The sequence below is a fragment of the Quercus lobata genome, chromosome 2 (genome assembly GCF_001633185.2).
Source record: "Quercus lobata isolate SW786 chromosome 2, ValleyOak3.0 Primary Assembly, whole genome shotgun sequence".
Classification (NCBI taxonomy): Eukaryota; Viridiplantae; Streptophyta; class Magnoliopsida; order Fagales; family Fagaceae; genus Quercus; species Quercus lobata.
In genome coordinates, this window is record NC_044905.1 from 10,536,100 (window position 1) to 10,550,942 (window position 14,843).

The 14,843-nt window shown below is 34.0% G+C and overlaps 1 protein-coding gene across 1 annotated transcript; it reads left to right on the top strand.

Moving 5' to 3' along the window:
- The first annotated feature begins 10,634 nt into the window (after positions 1 to 10,634).
- On the top strand, positions 10,635 to 14,598 carry LOC115974428 (cysteine proteinase 15A-like). The gene is made up of 4 exons (XM_031094799.1): positions 10,635 to 11,153; positions 12,261 to 12,380; positions 13,480 to 13,726; positions 13,953 to 14,598. Exons 1-4 carry the CDS (start codon positions 10,704 to 10,706, stop codon positions 14,228 to 14,230), a joined length of 1,095 nt encoding a protein of 364 aa, XP_030950659.1. The 5' UTR covers positions 10,635 to 10,703; the 3' UTR covers positions 14,231 to 14,598.
- Positions 14,599 to 14,843: the final 245 nt, after the last annotated feature.

Below are 14,843 nucleotides of genomic sequence, written 5' to 3' on the forward strand. Positions count from 1 at the left end.
TTTCCTTGTCCAAGCTTGGATTATTTGGAACCAACGAAATGGCATATTACATGGTAAGCAACTGCAACCACCTAAGGTATTAATTAAACGAGCGCAAGATTTTATGGCGGAGTTTCAGCGAGCTAACGTTCAGCTATCCGCTTTAGCCACATTACCGAGTCCATCAAGATGGAGACCACCACCTGTAGATCGTTTCAAGCTTAACTTTGGCACTTTGATCTTCCAGGAAGGTGGTGCCTCTAGTGTTGGAGCCATTATCCGCAATGATAGAGGGGAAGTCATGGCGGCTCTGTCAGCAAAGGGTCCACCAGTGACGTGTAGTGAAGAGGTCGAGATTTTAGATTGTCGTAGTGTAGTGGAGTTTGTGGTGGAGTGCAGATTCTCAGAACTAGTTCTTAAAGGAGATAATCAAGCTCTCATGAATGCCTTGAGTTCAAGGAAAGGGTTGTCATCTCGGTTGGGCCATATTCTCCAAGATGTGATTTGCATGCTTAATAGACTTAGTTGGTCACAGGTTGTTTTTGTCAAAAAGAAGTGCTAACACTGTTGCCCATGTTCTAGCTAGATATGCTAAGGACGTACTAGAGGATGTTGTATGGATTGAAGATTCTCTCCTCCCCCCCCCCTCCCCCCCAGTTGTGGAGGCTTTGTATTTTGATTCTACTTCTATTTAATCAATTTTGAGGATGTTTTCCTCTTCCAAAAAAAAAAAAAAAAAATGTAATATATATCAAAAGAATTTTTATTTTTATTTGGGTCTCTACCAAATCATTCATCAACTTAAAAAGTAATGAAGAAATTAACAATCAAAATTGGAACCCATGAATCATGATCTAGAAAACTCAGTGGTATCGACACTAGGCACCACCAACAAGGATTGCTCCAGTGACAAATAGGAAATCGATAGCCACTAAAGTAGGAGTAGGACTCAGTGACTCACAATCACATCAACATCCAACACCATCAGTTTACCTTTTATAGTTCATTTGAACTGAGAGAAAGTAGAGTAAAGTTGACCGGAAATTAAACAAATACACACAAGAGAGAGTGAATGAGGTTCTGATACAAAAGCACACCACAAACACTACTCGAATGCTAGATAACTTTTAAAAAGAGGGTATGGCAAGTTATACTACACATAACACATTCTCTTAAGCAATATAGGACAATTAACCTCTTTTCTTTTATATATATATATATATATATATAGAAGCAAACACATGCACATACATACAAAGAGAGAATAGGGTTCCAATGCAGTTAGAGGATGTAATTTGTAAGTTAGCCAAAACTTTTCCACTTTCTTGTTTTTATATCATGCATTAAACATAATTATCAATACATTTGACCACCATTTTGTTTTACTATGTTATTAATATGTTCTTTTTTATCCACTTTATTTATTAAGTTCTATTTTACACTTTTTTGTGGGTCGTGGTTTCAGATTTAATTGGAGGAATCTCAAGGCTGTTACAAGAGCTAGACTTGCTATATGAAATGTGTCTTTCGCTTTAAATTGTGTTATTTGAGTTGTAATTTTAAGGATGTTGTGTTACTGATTTTATAATGTAGTATAATTGAGACTTAAGGTATATTGATTGGATCATTTCAAATCCAAAATTGATGTCATGATTTTGAATTTTATATTAGATTATAATGGTTTCTTTTTTGTTTGGTTGTGAGAGACCGCGCCCCCGGCCCGTTTTTATAGGATGTTAAGCCAAACCCACGTGAATAGGTGGAGTCATGTTATTGCCTCTCAAAATAGAGGTTCGACTAGTTATACTTTTCCCTTTAGATTAAGGGTTTTACAATGGAGTCGCCATTTATTTAATTATTGGAAAAATAAGAAAACCATAATTGAAAAATTCCTCATTTTATTAATTTGAAATTGAATTTACATTGATCATAGGAAAATTACATGACTTTGGTCCTAGATACAATCTAAGATAAAGTACATGGCTTTGTTTCCTAGTTACAATCTAGAAATTGAAAATTACATGGATAAACATTTGATCTACTAACCCTTGATCTAAGCTCGGAGGCTATGTTACAAGGTGGGAAGGTGTTAGGCACCCACCTTGCCTGGTGAGACTGGTCTTCTAGACTATGGTGGCCAACATTCATATCATATCATCCAATATGTCAATCAATTTACATGTTGAATTTAAAGTGTGTGCGTGTGATAAAACCCTAATTCAATTTATTAAGTATTGCATTTGGATTGAAAAATAAATTTTAGTGAATGTGTATGTATGGTAATATCCTAGATTCAAGGACTTGAAAGAATTATGAAACAAACATGTTTTTCATATTTTTGATGTGGATTTAAGATTAAATCTAGTGATATGTATGAACATGTGATGAACAACTAAGAACATGTGAAGAACGCATAAAAACAATTAAGAACATTCAAACATATTCAAAGGGAATTATCATGCTTTAATCTTAAATTCTCATCATGGCAACATAAACAAACAGTTAGGGAAGGGGTTTATACCTTCATGCAAGATCCATATGGTGGAGGAGGGGACTCTTGATGGAGGTCCTAAGAGTGGAGGAAAAGAAGATCTAGGAGAGGGAGAGTGAGCCTCACTCAATACCTTGAGTCTCAGGAAGACCAAGATATGACAAGACTACTCAACTTCACTAGAACTCAAGAGAAGAGAAGAGAAGAGAGGGGGGTTTTTTGTGTGCTTTGGAATGAAGGAGATGGGGGGTTTATATAGTAGTGGTGGAGGAAATATGAATGGAAGGCCATTTAATGAAGGTTGAAAAAGAATCATGAACCTAGACCTCATTTTAGCTTTGGGGGAAATCTGGTGCATTAAATGGAAAGATTAGTGGGAGTGAGGAGTAAGCCAAAATTCGGTTTTCCTGTAGCTGCTGTAACAGTCTATAGAGCCAACTTCGAATAATCATATCTGACACAATTTTGATCGGAATTGTCTCGTTATTGTGCTCAAATTAAAGCCCTGGATGTCTAGTTTCTGGAAAAATTAACCTCATTCACAAATTCAAAATATTCTGAGAGATATTGATGAAATGGTGAGTAGAGGTCATTTGTTAGAAAATGATTTTAGCACAATTAACATTAATAGGTTCCAAATTAGCTCCAAATTAACATTAAATGGCTCCAATCATTCCCATTTCAGACTTAATTGGTTCCAAATTTACCCTAATTAAAATATAATTGCACAAATTACTCATTGAATAATTAATGTTTAACTATCTAGTTAATTAGGTGTGTGCAACCCTACCATAAAATGTAGTCCTAACCAATCAAATTATGACACATCATCATTCTCAAATTGATTATACTTATAACCAATTGAAATCTATTGTTCATAATCACATATAGTCGGACTCAATTTGTGATTGTGCATCTCAGCCATTAGAACTTGATTTGATGATAACTTTCAATCTGATGGTCCGATTAGGGTTTATGACCAGTCGATTTGATCGTTACAATATCAAGATCATTTTGGTGAAATGAGATTAAGGATCTAGTAACCAGAATCAAGATACATATTTTCAAGGTGAAATTACCCTTTTACCCTCCACATGAGGTTAAATGCAGGTTGCAAATGGGGTGTCAACATTGGTCATATTATCTATTCTATTGACTTACAACCTCTACATATGCACTAGTGTAATTAAGAATATCTTTCTATTGAATGTATATTTTTACAAAACTATTATTGGATTATATTTTTTTACTTATACTTTCTATGATTGAAAAATGTGAATTTATTTTTTATTTTAATGTATCGTATCATATATTATAAGATATACAGTCACAGTATAAAATCATGAAAATTTACAAAAGATATACTATAAATGATGTATAAGCCCAAAAAAGGCTAAGCCCACTTAGAATAGTAGAGTTAGGTTTAAAAGGCCCAGTGCAATTAATTTGTTAGTGTATGGGCTTCCGAGGGCAATTCTAATGCACTTTTATGGTCCAATTTCTAGGTTAATGGAGAAAGGACTAAATGAATCATAAAAAGAGGAACTAAATCTGGAAATAACACTACCTTGGGTTTGGCCGAGAAGCAAACATTCATAAAAAGTTTCAAGTCTTTAATACAGAATGGTTTTACATAAAAACTTTTCTCAATCTTTTGTCCCCCCATTTGGAGGGGTTTCCTTTCCTTATATAGTCCATCAAATTGCATCTGAGCCCTCCACTTGTATAGCCAAAGGCCTTAGTTTGAATACTTTTCCCATCAGGGCTCTATTAGAGGTGGTAGAGTGTGTTGTGAGCTGTGCGATTACTATTCAGGGGTCATTCTTTCATTAATGCGGCTAGTTGAGTTGATACAGTGCATTAAATGTGGGGGTGATGGCTACATTACCTAGACTGTCTTCCTTGGTATCCTGTCCTTTGGTGCAAGTGGCTTGTTCAACACTTCTCGAGATAGGCTTGCTCCTCGAGAAGTTGGCCTCCTCATCCTTTCTCCTCGAACTCTCATCCATGGGTTAGGTTAGAACCTAAGCGTAGATGGGCCCTTCCATCCCTCGGGCCCTATTATGTGCTCGGATCTTATCCCCTCCCACAAATGACATATTTATTATAAAATTAGAATATATACGACTAATGACTACATTAATTATCTCTTATGCTATAATATTTGACAAAACTAACCAAATAAATCAAATGAAAATAATATAAATATTCAAATTTATCAAATGTAAAAGTGTTAATACATAATTTTTAAGTCAAAATAAATTTTTAATTATCATTTGTGGTCTTGTGGATTGAAAGTTGCACACACACACACACACACACACACACAAAAATTGCTGGGTTATACTTGTGAAGGAATGAGAGACCCTAACCTGAAATCAAAATAAAGAGAGAGGGAGGGAGGGAGAGGGTTCTACGGAGAGTTGGAGAGCCAATGAAAAAAAAAGTCTAAAAGTGGTCAAATGTGTGGTCTAAAATTTTAAAGGAAAAAAAAAAAAACTCATGCCAAGTTTTATATATATTAGTCTAAAGTACTAGTTGCCCAATAATTTTATTTAAAAACAATTAGAAATGCATTTGGCCTCAAGTCAAATCCCAAATTTTAGTACAAAAATTTGATTAAAATCATTTGTTCATGCATTGTCCAATATATACGATTCATATGATACACCTACATATCATATGATTCATAAGCATTTCCAATACCCTCTTTTGATACATAACTTTTTGTATACAATACAATATATATTACGTACCATACAATATTGACAACTATGGTAAGCACTACTTGCTCTAACAATCATTTTTCACTCTATAGATTGAAGTATCCTCATTCAGCCAAAGGGGAGATTTCTAGTCCCCTTGCCCTCTCTCCCTCGTGTCTAAACACTCCCGAACACCTTTTAATTCAACACACACAGAAAAAACAAAAAAAAATCTTTTTTTTTTTTTAAAATAAGAAGAAACTTTTGAGTAATTATGAAATATTAGCCAAATCATGTGATGCATATTTTCAACATTTGGTGACACTTCATTCATCTAGATTCCAGACTAACAAAAGATAAAATAGCACGCTTAGCAAGAGAATGAACAACATAATTTTCTTGACGATGCGCATAAGAAAAAACCATACTATGGAATTGAGAAGCCAACACCTTCTCATCTTGAATGATGTGTCCAACATGACAAATATGATTTTTTTACAACTTTGCCACTATAATTCATATTTCATAATTTGAAAACACCAAAAATTTGTTTTCAATTTTCATCACTCTAACTCAATTTTTTGAGTTTTGAGTGATGGAAACAACACTCAAAAAACTTCCCAAACAAACTTTTTTTATGGGTCCCATGTTTTTTGGATTATGGGTGATGAAACTGAGTTATATAACCCAATTTCCACCCAATCCAAACAGCCTCTTAATTCTCAAATCCATCAAAAACTCCCTACCCCATATAGGTAAAAATGTCTCCATGACATTATCTTACCGAGAATCTCAAATACGCCTATTCGACAAAAGACAAAAGAATAGTAAAAAACAAGGGCTAAAGTTATGGGTTGCCAAAAACAAAAATTTCAGTCCAATTATGTTTTAATTTATTTATTTGAAAAGAAAATTAATTTTCTCAAGAACACCTTGAACACATGATTTGGAAAACCCCACTTTGCCCTTAATCGTTTTATTTTTTATTTTTTCACATGTTCAAGGAAAAGGTAAAAACTTGTGCACAATTGATGATACTATCTCTTCCAAAAAGGAACAAATCTTTTTACTAAAATTATCATTGGAAAAATATCCCGATCTTTTAAAATGAACAAATCGAACCCATTAAAATTCTCACTGGGAAAGATCTCCAATTCAACTTAATGAATTAATCTTCATCAAAATATTTCATTGGAAAATCCCCATCCTACTTAAGAAACAGATCTTACTCATTGAATATTTTCATCGAAAATTTTCATCTCTTTAAGTAAATCTTTGCGTCAATCTTCATTTCATGAGCATTTTTTGAATAGATATTGTAAACGCCTCAAGGTTTGGCCTGTAAAGTTGTAAACACCCCCATATTTGCCATCAGAATGGCTCTCTTGGACGATGCATGGTGTGGATTCAACTTACACATGCATCCAGTAATATACTACCAACTCATGGTTAGGGAGGAGGATGGAGTCGACACTTAATTTAGGTACAAGAATTGCTCTTTTGACCCCAACGTATAGGTCTGACTCAAGATATAATTCAATAATATCAAGATTAAAATAAATTGAAAACAAAATTGCTTCTAAGACATTTAATTAATACTGTGGGGCCAACTATCTAGAAGGCACTATTAAAACTGTATGAATTGGGCCTATGGCTCAATCCGAGGATGGTCAAATAAAGTTATAATAGGAATGATATAAGAAGAAGACATAAAGATTGTATGTGATAGTTCAAAATACGTCCGAAGAGAAAAGTCATCTCGGAAACGGAGATCCGAGGTCAGTAAAAATGTCTTATCACCCTGGACACTCTTCAAGGTTGCATCACAACTAAGAGTCGGATATTGGATAAGAGATAAGCAAAGGGGAAGCAACAAATATCTTCAAAAGTTGCTACCTCCACATTAAATGCCTCCCAACTAACTCTCTGGCCACATTAATGTGGAGGTGATACCTGAATAGTGGTTAAGCAGCCTTATAGCTTCTAGTTGATGGTTTTGGGAGGTGTTGGATGGAACAAGAAAGAGTTCCTAGAATCTAACCTACACGTGTATGGTAGGGATGATATCAAGATTGTAGTATATAGCATGGGAAGATGGCCTAAAGTGAGGGATCGGAAAAAATCAAGAAATCTTTGTAATAATACTGTGAACTCTTGTAACTTTGTTCACCAACAAGACAATATAATATAAGCTCGTCAGGCCAGGCCGAGGACAGATTTTCTTATCTTATTTATGTTTAATGATCTTAAGTCAGCAACTTTTATTGTCTTTCTTCTGGAGTAGATCTAGTTCTTTCATCCACACTACAAATTCATTGTTTGGGCTTGTTGGGCTAAAACTCAATCCTATACTGGGTCCAATCCAGATTCAGTCCTTACCAATACTATATAATTAAATGATTACAAAATAAACAAAATTTAAATTGTCAAACAAACTTTAACTTAATTATGATTTAAACTCTATATATTTTATTATGAATTTATCATATTTTTCAAACCAATATCTTTTTCCAAGCCTTCAAAATGAGTGCAATGATTTAAAAATTATGACCATTGGACCGTGGATTTTTACAGCTAATTGCTCTCCATATATTATATTTGATTCCTGTGAAAAGTTATATTTTAACATAAAAACTTTTACGAAACCTTGTGACCATAGTCAAAAGAAATTTAAAAAAAAAAAAAAAAAAAAAAAAAAAAAAAAAAACCACTATGTGGAACCTTGTGACCGATGCCAAAAGATCTAAAAACTACTATATCATAGCTAAAAGACATTAATTCTCATATTTCCAAAATTCACAATTCTTAGACTACACTTCTTTGAACAAAAAGTTTTAAGAATAAATCAAATTATTTTTATTTCAAATATATCAAATCATGCAATTAATTTTATATATGGCACTCCTACTTATTGTTCTGATATGGTCATTAAAAATGAGGGAAAATTTTGGATTGGGAGAGGATAATGGCTTGGAAATTTACGAGAAAACTAATGATGGTATTGAATCTATTGATATATTTTGTTAATTTTATTCTTGTGAAGATACATGCTAATAATCTTGTTTTTATGTATTTCCATCCCTTTTCACTTCAAATTCCGATTCCTCATCCCTCTTAACTTAATGAAGTGAAAAGCACATTTCATATTTACATGGAATATCTCACTGCCTCAAGAAACATAACAAACATGAGACACTAGAGGGAGTTTCTGATGTTGCAGTTGTTTACATACATGGTATGAACGGGCATTAAAATTTCATCTACGCAAAGAATTCAAGAGCTACCTCCAATTTTCGATTATCACTCTCTCTCCTAATCAAAAATTGAAGCTCTTGGATTCTTTGCATAGAAGAAATTTTAAAATATCCTTAGCATATAAAGGTAATGCAAGAGCCACATTATCTTCAGCAGAAAGCAGGGGGAGCAGGCTACTAGCAGATGAAAGGACTAAATTAAAAACAATTTGAAGTGAAATGATTGAAATGAAGAAAATGAGATTTTAAGGACAAAATTGAAAACATGCCAAACTTAGAGTTAGAGGGTGTAATTTGTAAGTTAAACAAAACTTTTCTATTTTCTTGCTCTCATTTATCATGCATTAAACATAATTATTTTTATCGATACATTTGACCGCTAGCTTGTTTTACTATAAAAACTGAAAATCAAACCCTTTTCTGATTCTTTAGCCATTTCAGTTTTTTATATGCTCTTAACCCAAACTTGTCTTTTCCCATTTTTAAATAAGCCAAATGGACCAAATTGGAGCAAAAGACTGAATTGGACCAAAAAGGACCAAAGTAGACTGAAATAAAACCAATGAACCAAGGTAGACAGAAATGAACCAAAGAGGACCAAAGTAGACTGAACAGACTGAAATGGATCAAATTGGACTAAAATAGACCGAATGGACCAAACTAGACCGAAAAAACTGAAATGGATCAAATTGGACTAAAATAGACCTAATGGACCGAAGTAAATAGAACTGGACCAAAGTGGACTGAAATGGATCAAATTGACCAAAAATAGACCCAATGGACTGAAGTGAACTAAAATAAATCAAAGTAGACTGAATAGACCAAATTGGACCAATTCAGACTGAAATAGACCCAATGGACCAAAACTGTGCAACATATGGGACTACTATTACTTTATTATAAAATTGGAATATATTCAACTTTTAACAACTTTAATTATCACTTATGCTATAATATTTGACAAAACTAACCAAATAAATCAAATGATAATATATTCAGAACATATGTATTCAAATCTATCCTGGCTTCGTCCCTATGGTGGAGGATCACCGGAGAAAAATTGCTAAACTTAAACAACTTAATGAAAAACTTCATAAGACTGTTGCTTTCTGTTATTTAATAATACTCATTGACTGGTTTCTCAAAAAAAAAAAAGGAAAGTTAATTTTTTTTTTTTTTTGGGTGATTTTGTGAACAAGAACAAGAAACATAACATGCATGTTTAATGCATAAATAATTACAAACAATTAAATATACATAATTAATGCAAAACTAATCAAGGCTATTGTTTGACATTATTTTCTTAAGACACATTTCGCTTCTTACACTATTTCTTCAATGTTGCTTTGAGACTCATGAATTTCTGCCTTCAAAAATACAATGATCAACAACATGCAAAAAAAGCACTACAATCTCCATACACAACCAACATAACCGTGGTTTCCTCTCTTTGAATAACTCTACGCATAAATATATATATATATATATATATATATATATATATATATATATAACACTGAAATAACATAGTTGCACCTATTCAAAGAAGGTGCGATAATGAAATATTAATTACATAAAAATGGGCCGGGCCCAACCCAATAGCCAATTTACTTATGCATATAGGATCATCCAAAGTCCAATTCATTTTCTGTGAAAATTAAGAATTTTCATCACTTTAGGAGTAAATTTTTTATTCTCTTTTTCGTTGTTTTTGAAAAAGGGATATTCTTATCGAGGGCCCAACTCGAATAGGACTTGTGCGACTCACATTTATTTTGGCTATAAAATATTAAAAAAAGACACACGCACAAACACTTGCATAAAACCATTTTTCCAACACTTTGCACCTCAACCAAAAATATCTTCTCTACACAAAAAAAAAAAATATATATATATATATATATCTCAATTAAAACAATCATTTTTAAAAAAATTAAGGAACACAAAAAATCCAAAGTTGCAAAAAAGAGAGAGAAGATAATGATGAATAAAAAAACAAAGATGGCACGCTCGATGAAGAAACGGAGAAAGCAATAATAATGGACTATAGTCCGTCGTTACTTTACACAAAGTCGTGAAAGCAACCTCACCCTCTGTTGTTTTGTTTAGCTCAACTTGCAGCAAATAACATCACACCACGTGTCAAAACAACATTAGCAAACCAAAGCCAAAACCAAACATACCATCTTCTCGGAACTATCCTATATTTACACTCCAGAGTCCAAACATGCGAGACATCTCACACTCACAGCACAGTGTTTGCTTACAACAACAATGGACCGCTCTTTTCTCTTCACCCTCTTCCTCTTATTCTCTGTGGTCGCGTCCACCATATCCGCCGATGATGATGATCTTTTGATCGAGCAAGTGGTGTCATCGGACGGTGATGACGATCTTCTCCCCCACGCTGAGCACCACTTCTCGAGCTTCAAGGCGAGGTTTGGGAAAAGCTACGGGAGCGCAGAGGAGCACGATTACAGGTTCGGTGTGTTCAAGGCGAACCTGCGCAGAGCCAAGATTCACCAGAAGCTGGACCCCAGCGCTGAACACGGTGTCACGAAGTTCTCGGATCTCACTCCGGCTGAGTTCCGGCGAAACTTTCTCGGGTTGAAGCGGCTTCGGTTGCCTGCCGATGCTCAGAAGGCTCCTATTCTTCCAACCAACGATCTCCCCACCGACTTTGACTGGCGTGATCACGGCGCCGTCACCGGCGTCAAAGACCAGGTTTTCAAACTATTCAATAATAATAATACTAATTTTGATTTCTACAATTTTTGAATTGAGTTAAAAGAAAGTTGAATCATTTAATATTTTGTTGGCTAAATTAATCGGTTTTCAATTCAGGTTTATTATTTTTTAATGAAGATAAGTTTTCAATCATTTAGTCTTTTAAAATTCATTCTTATCATTTGAGTTATTTCTGTTTAATTTATTATCAATTTAGTTCTGTCCAATCTTCAATTTGTTGAACCTAATTGTGGGGATTGGATGGAAGGACTAGATTAGAAATGAATAGAAGTTAAATGATTGAATTGAAAAATAAATAAATAAATGAAAAAGAGTGAAACTTCAAACGATTGAATTGAAAATAGATCAAAGTTCTTGTACGGTTTGTTTTGGTGGTGAGTTCCAGTTAGTTTTACTGGTAAAGTCTTTTGTCATCTGATCAGGAATTTGGAGTTCAAACCTGCCCACACCATAATCATCATGATCTGGTGAAATTCTAGTGTATCTATAAATAAATAATAATAAAAAATCTTGTTTTGGTGAACTTAATTTTGCTGATTGGATAGAAGGACATAGAATAGAAGTTGGATGACTGAATAAAACAAATGAAATTTAAAGGAATGAATTAAAAATAGATTGAATTTAAAAAAGATATAAGTTGTAATTTAGTTTTTTTTTTTTTAATTGGTTATTGCTCTAAGTTATTGGCGAAGCAAATGAATGTCTACCCAAAAGATATACGTGGGCAGTGATCCGAACTCATTTTGTTTAGTGGACAACTCTGTTACTAAAATTTTATTTTTATTATTATTATTATTTTTTATATTGTTTTTTAAATATAACAGGAGAATTCATGGATGAGATAGGAAATGAATTGGAATGATATGAAATTTGGTTGGTGTGATCAGTATGAAGAGAGCATGCAATCTATTTGTGGGATGAACAAATTTTTTTAATCTAATTTAATAAGTGGTGTAGCTTGGGATGAAGCATTATTTGTTATTATATTAATTTTAGTCTTAATTTATAAAGTTTGAGCTAAATGGATATTATTTATATATATATATATATATATATATATATATATATATTGTTGGGAATTAGGGTGCTTGTGGATCGTGCTGGGCGTTTAGTACTACGGGGGCATTGGAAGGAGCTCATTTTTTGGAGACTGGGGAGCTAGTGAGCCTCAGTGAGCAACAGCTTGTGGATTGTGACCATGAGGTTTGGTTTGACTCTTTCTTCCTTTCTGTTTGTTTGTTCCTATTTTTGGGGTTGTGGTAAATATGTCCTTATAGTTTTTACTCTTATTGTTAGGAAAATGGTTAAGATATTATAAATTTTTGTTATATAAAGTCTACAAATTGACGTGATAGTAAATGTGATTGGTGTCACTTCAATACTAATAAATACTCATTTTAGAGCCTCAATTTACAAAAATCGGAACGTAGTTTTAGTAGTATGGTTTTAGAACACAGTCAACACACCAATATTGAATTTTTTCTTCTTCTTTGGCCCGAAATTTGTTGTGCGGTCAGTAAAAGTTATAAATTGCAATAAAATAGAGTAATTTGGTCATAATATTTGAGTTCTCTTTGTCAAGATGTTAGCGAGGAGTATGATTTTAAGAGCATGTCTGAATTGGTTCTTTTTTATTTTTAATAGATGAGTTGTTTGAATTGGTTCTATAACCAGACAAACCATATTAAATCTAAAGTTTTAAGCTTCCCATAAAAATTGCTGCTTGACTTATGCATATATAGGCTAAGTTTCAAAAAAAATATAGGCTAAGTTTCAAATTGTCACTCATTGTTGATGGTAAATTTTCTTTAGACTCAATTCTTGTGCTTTTTATATTTGAAAATGCTTCTAATTTTTAATGAAGATATCATGTGATACTCCAAAGCACGTGGTTCTTTTTAAGAGATGGTAAGCTAACTGGGGTCTTGCCCCAATTTCATCCAGCAACCAAGAAACATGCAAACAGTTTATCTCAAAATAGAGTAATGCAGCCTCCACAAACAGCACAGAAATGGAAGTCATCAAACCTGGAAAACAAACAAAACAAAAATTAAAGTTTGGGCATGTAGTTCATTATACCCGTGTCACACTCACAGATGACTAGCATGTCTTGGCAAGACTAAAACTAAACCCATTGATCTTGTATATCCATGACTATTCTGAAGTTTGACAACCTAGCTAGCGTGAGAGAAAAACCAAAATATGACTATTTCTAAGCATCCATATTGTGTCACATTGATTGCTTCAGATGATTACTATCAGTATGGTCTTGTCTTAGATAACCCCTGTAATTTTTTTGCAGTGTGATCCTGAGGAATATGGTGCATGCGACTCAGGCTGCAATGGTGGGCTGATGACTTCTGCCTTTGAGTACACGCTCAAGGCTGGTGGACTTGAGAGAGAGAAGGATTATCCTTACACTGGAACCGATCGTGGCACCTGCAAATTTGACCAGGACAAAATTGTTGCTTCTGTAGCCAACTTCAGTGTCGTTTCGATTGATGAAGAACAAATTGCCGCGAATTTGGTGAAGAATGGCCCTCTTGCAAGTAATTACCAATTAACCTTCTCCGAAACCTAGTCAATTGTTTTCATTTCCATTTTATTTGTTTTCTTCTTTGGTTGTGTACACTGATGTTGAAATTATGATAGGCTGTGTAAACTGTTTTCATTGTTAATCTACCAGTTTTATTTGAACAGTGGGGTTAAGAATGATAGAGTAAATCATTGATGGATGGGAAATAAACAATGACTCTTTTGCTCTGTATCGTGCAGTTGGCATCAATGCAGTATTCATGCAGACTTACATTGGAAAAGTTTCGTGCCCATACATCTGTGGGAGGCAATTGGATCATGGGGTGCTTCTAGTGGGGTATGGTTCTGCTGGTTATGCTCCTATCCGGTTCAAGGAAAAGCCATTCTGGATCATAAAGAACTCTTGGGGAGAAAACTGGGGAGAGAATGGATATTACAAGATCTGCAGGGGTCGTAACGTATGCGGAGTGGATTCAATGGTCTCAACTGTGGCTGCTTTACATACCACCAGTGACTAGATTATGAAGTTCATTAGTGGGTACCGTGTTAGGCAAGTGAAACAGTTGTAAATATTAAGATGACTTCCTAGACTTATAGCAACTCTTGATGCTTCTATCAACTTGCTCAGAAAGTTGTCTTGCTCCTGGAGGTTCTTTGCTAGTTTGTGTCATAGTTGTCTATTTTAAAAACTTAGTTATTATACATATTATTTATATGCCCCCCTTGGCTCAAATCTCTGGAACTGTATGCTTCGGTGGGGATGGTGCATTGGTGTGTAAATGAAGCTTGATGCTATGTAATGGGATGGTTAATTATGGTTTGCTACATCATGTTTATAGCATGCCAACAGATGTTAGAATGTGATTGCTTTCAATATTTGATTTAATCTTGACGTGTGCAAAAAAGAAGGAAAAAAATGGGCATATTATCAACTATCATATGGAACCATGGCTCAGATCCATTCAGGGGCTATCAGTGAACAGAAATCAATTAGCAAAAGGTAACTTATCCGTAAGGAAATATGAATATCTAATGTGAGAACCATTACAGGTTATTAGGCATTTGAAACAGCTCAATGACAGAGCCTCTTAAATATATGAAATGACAGTAATGGTAAGTCTTCAAAGTAAG

Excerpts from the sequence above, each read along its gene's own strand:
- LOC115974428 (XM_031094799.1), top strand. The coding sequence starts at position 10,704 with ATGGACCGCTCTTTTCTCTTCACCCTCTTCCTCTTATTCTCTGTGGTC. Across the intron at positions 11,154-12,260 it reads TCACCGGCGTCAAAGACCAG|GGTGCTTGTGGATCGTGCTG; the intron begins GTTTTCAAACTA and ends GTTGGGAATTAG. Across the intron at positions 12,381-13,479 it reads TTGTGGATTGTGACCATGAG|TGTGATCCTGAGGAATATGG; the intron begins GTTTGGTTTGAC and ends ATTTTTTTGCAG.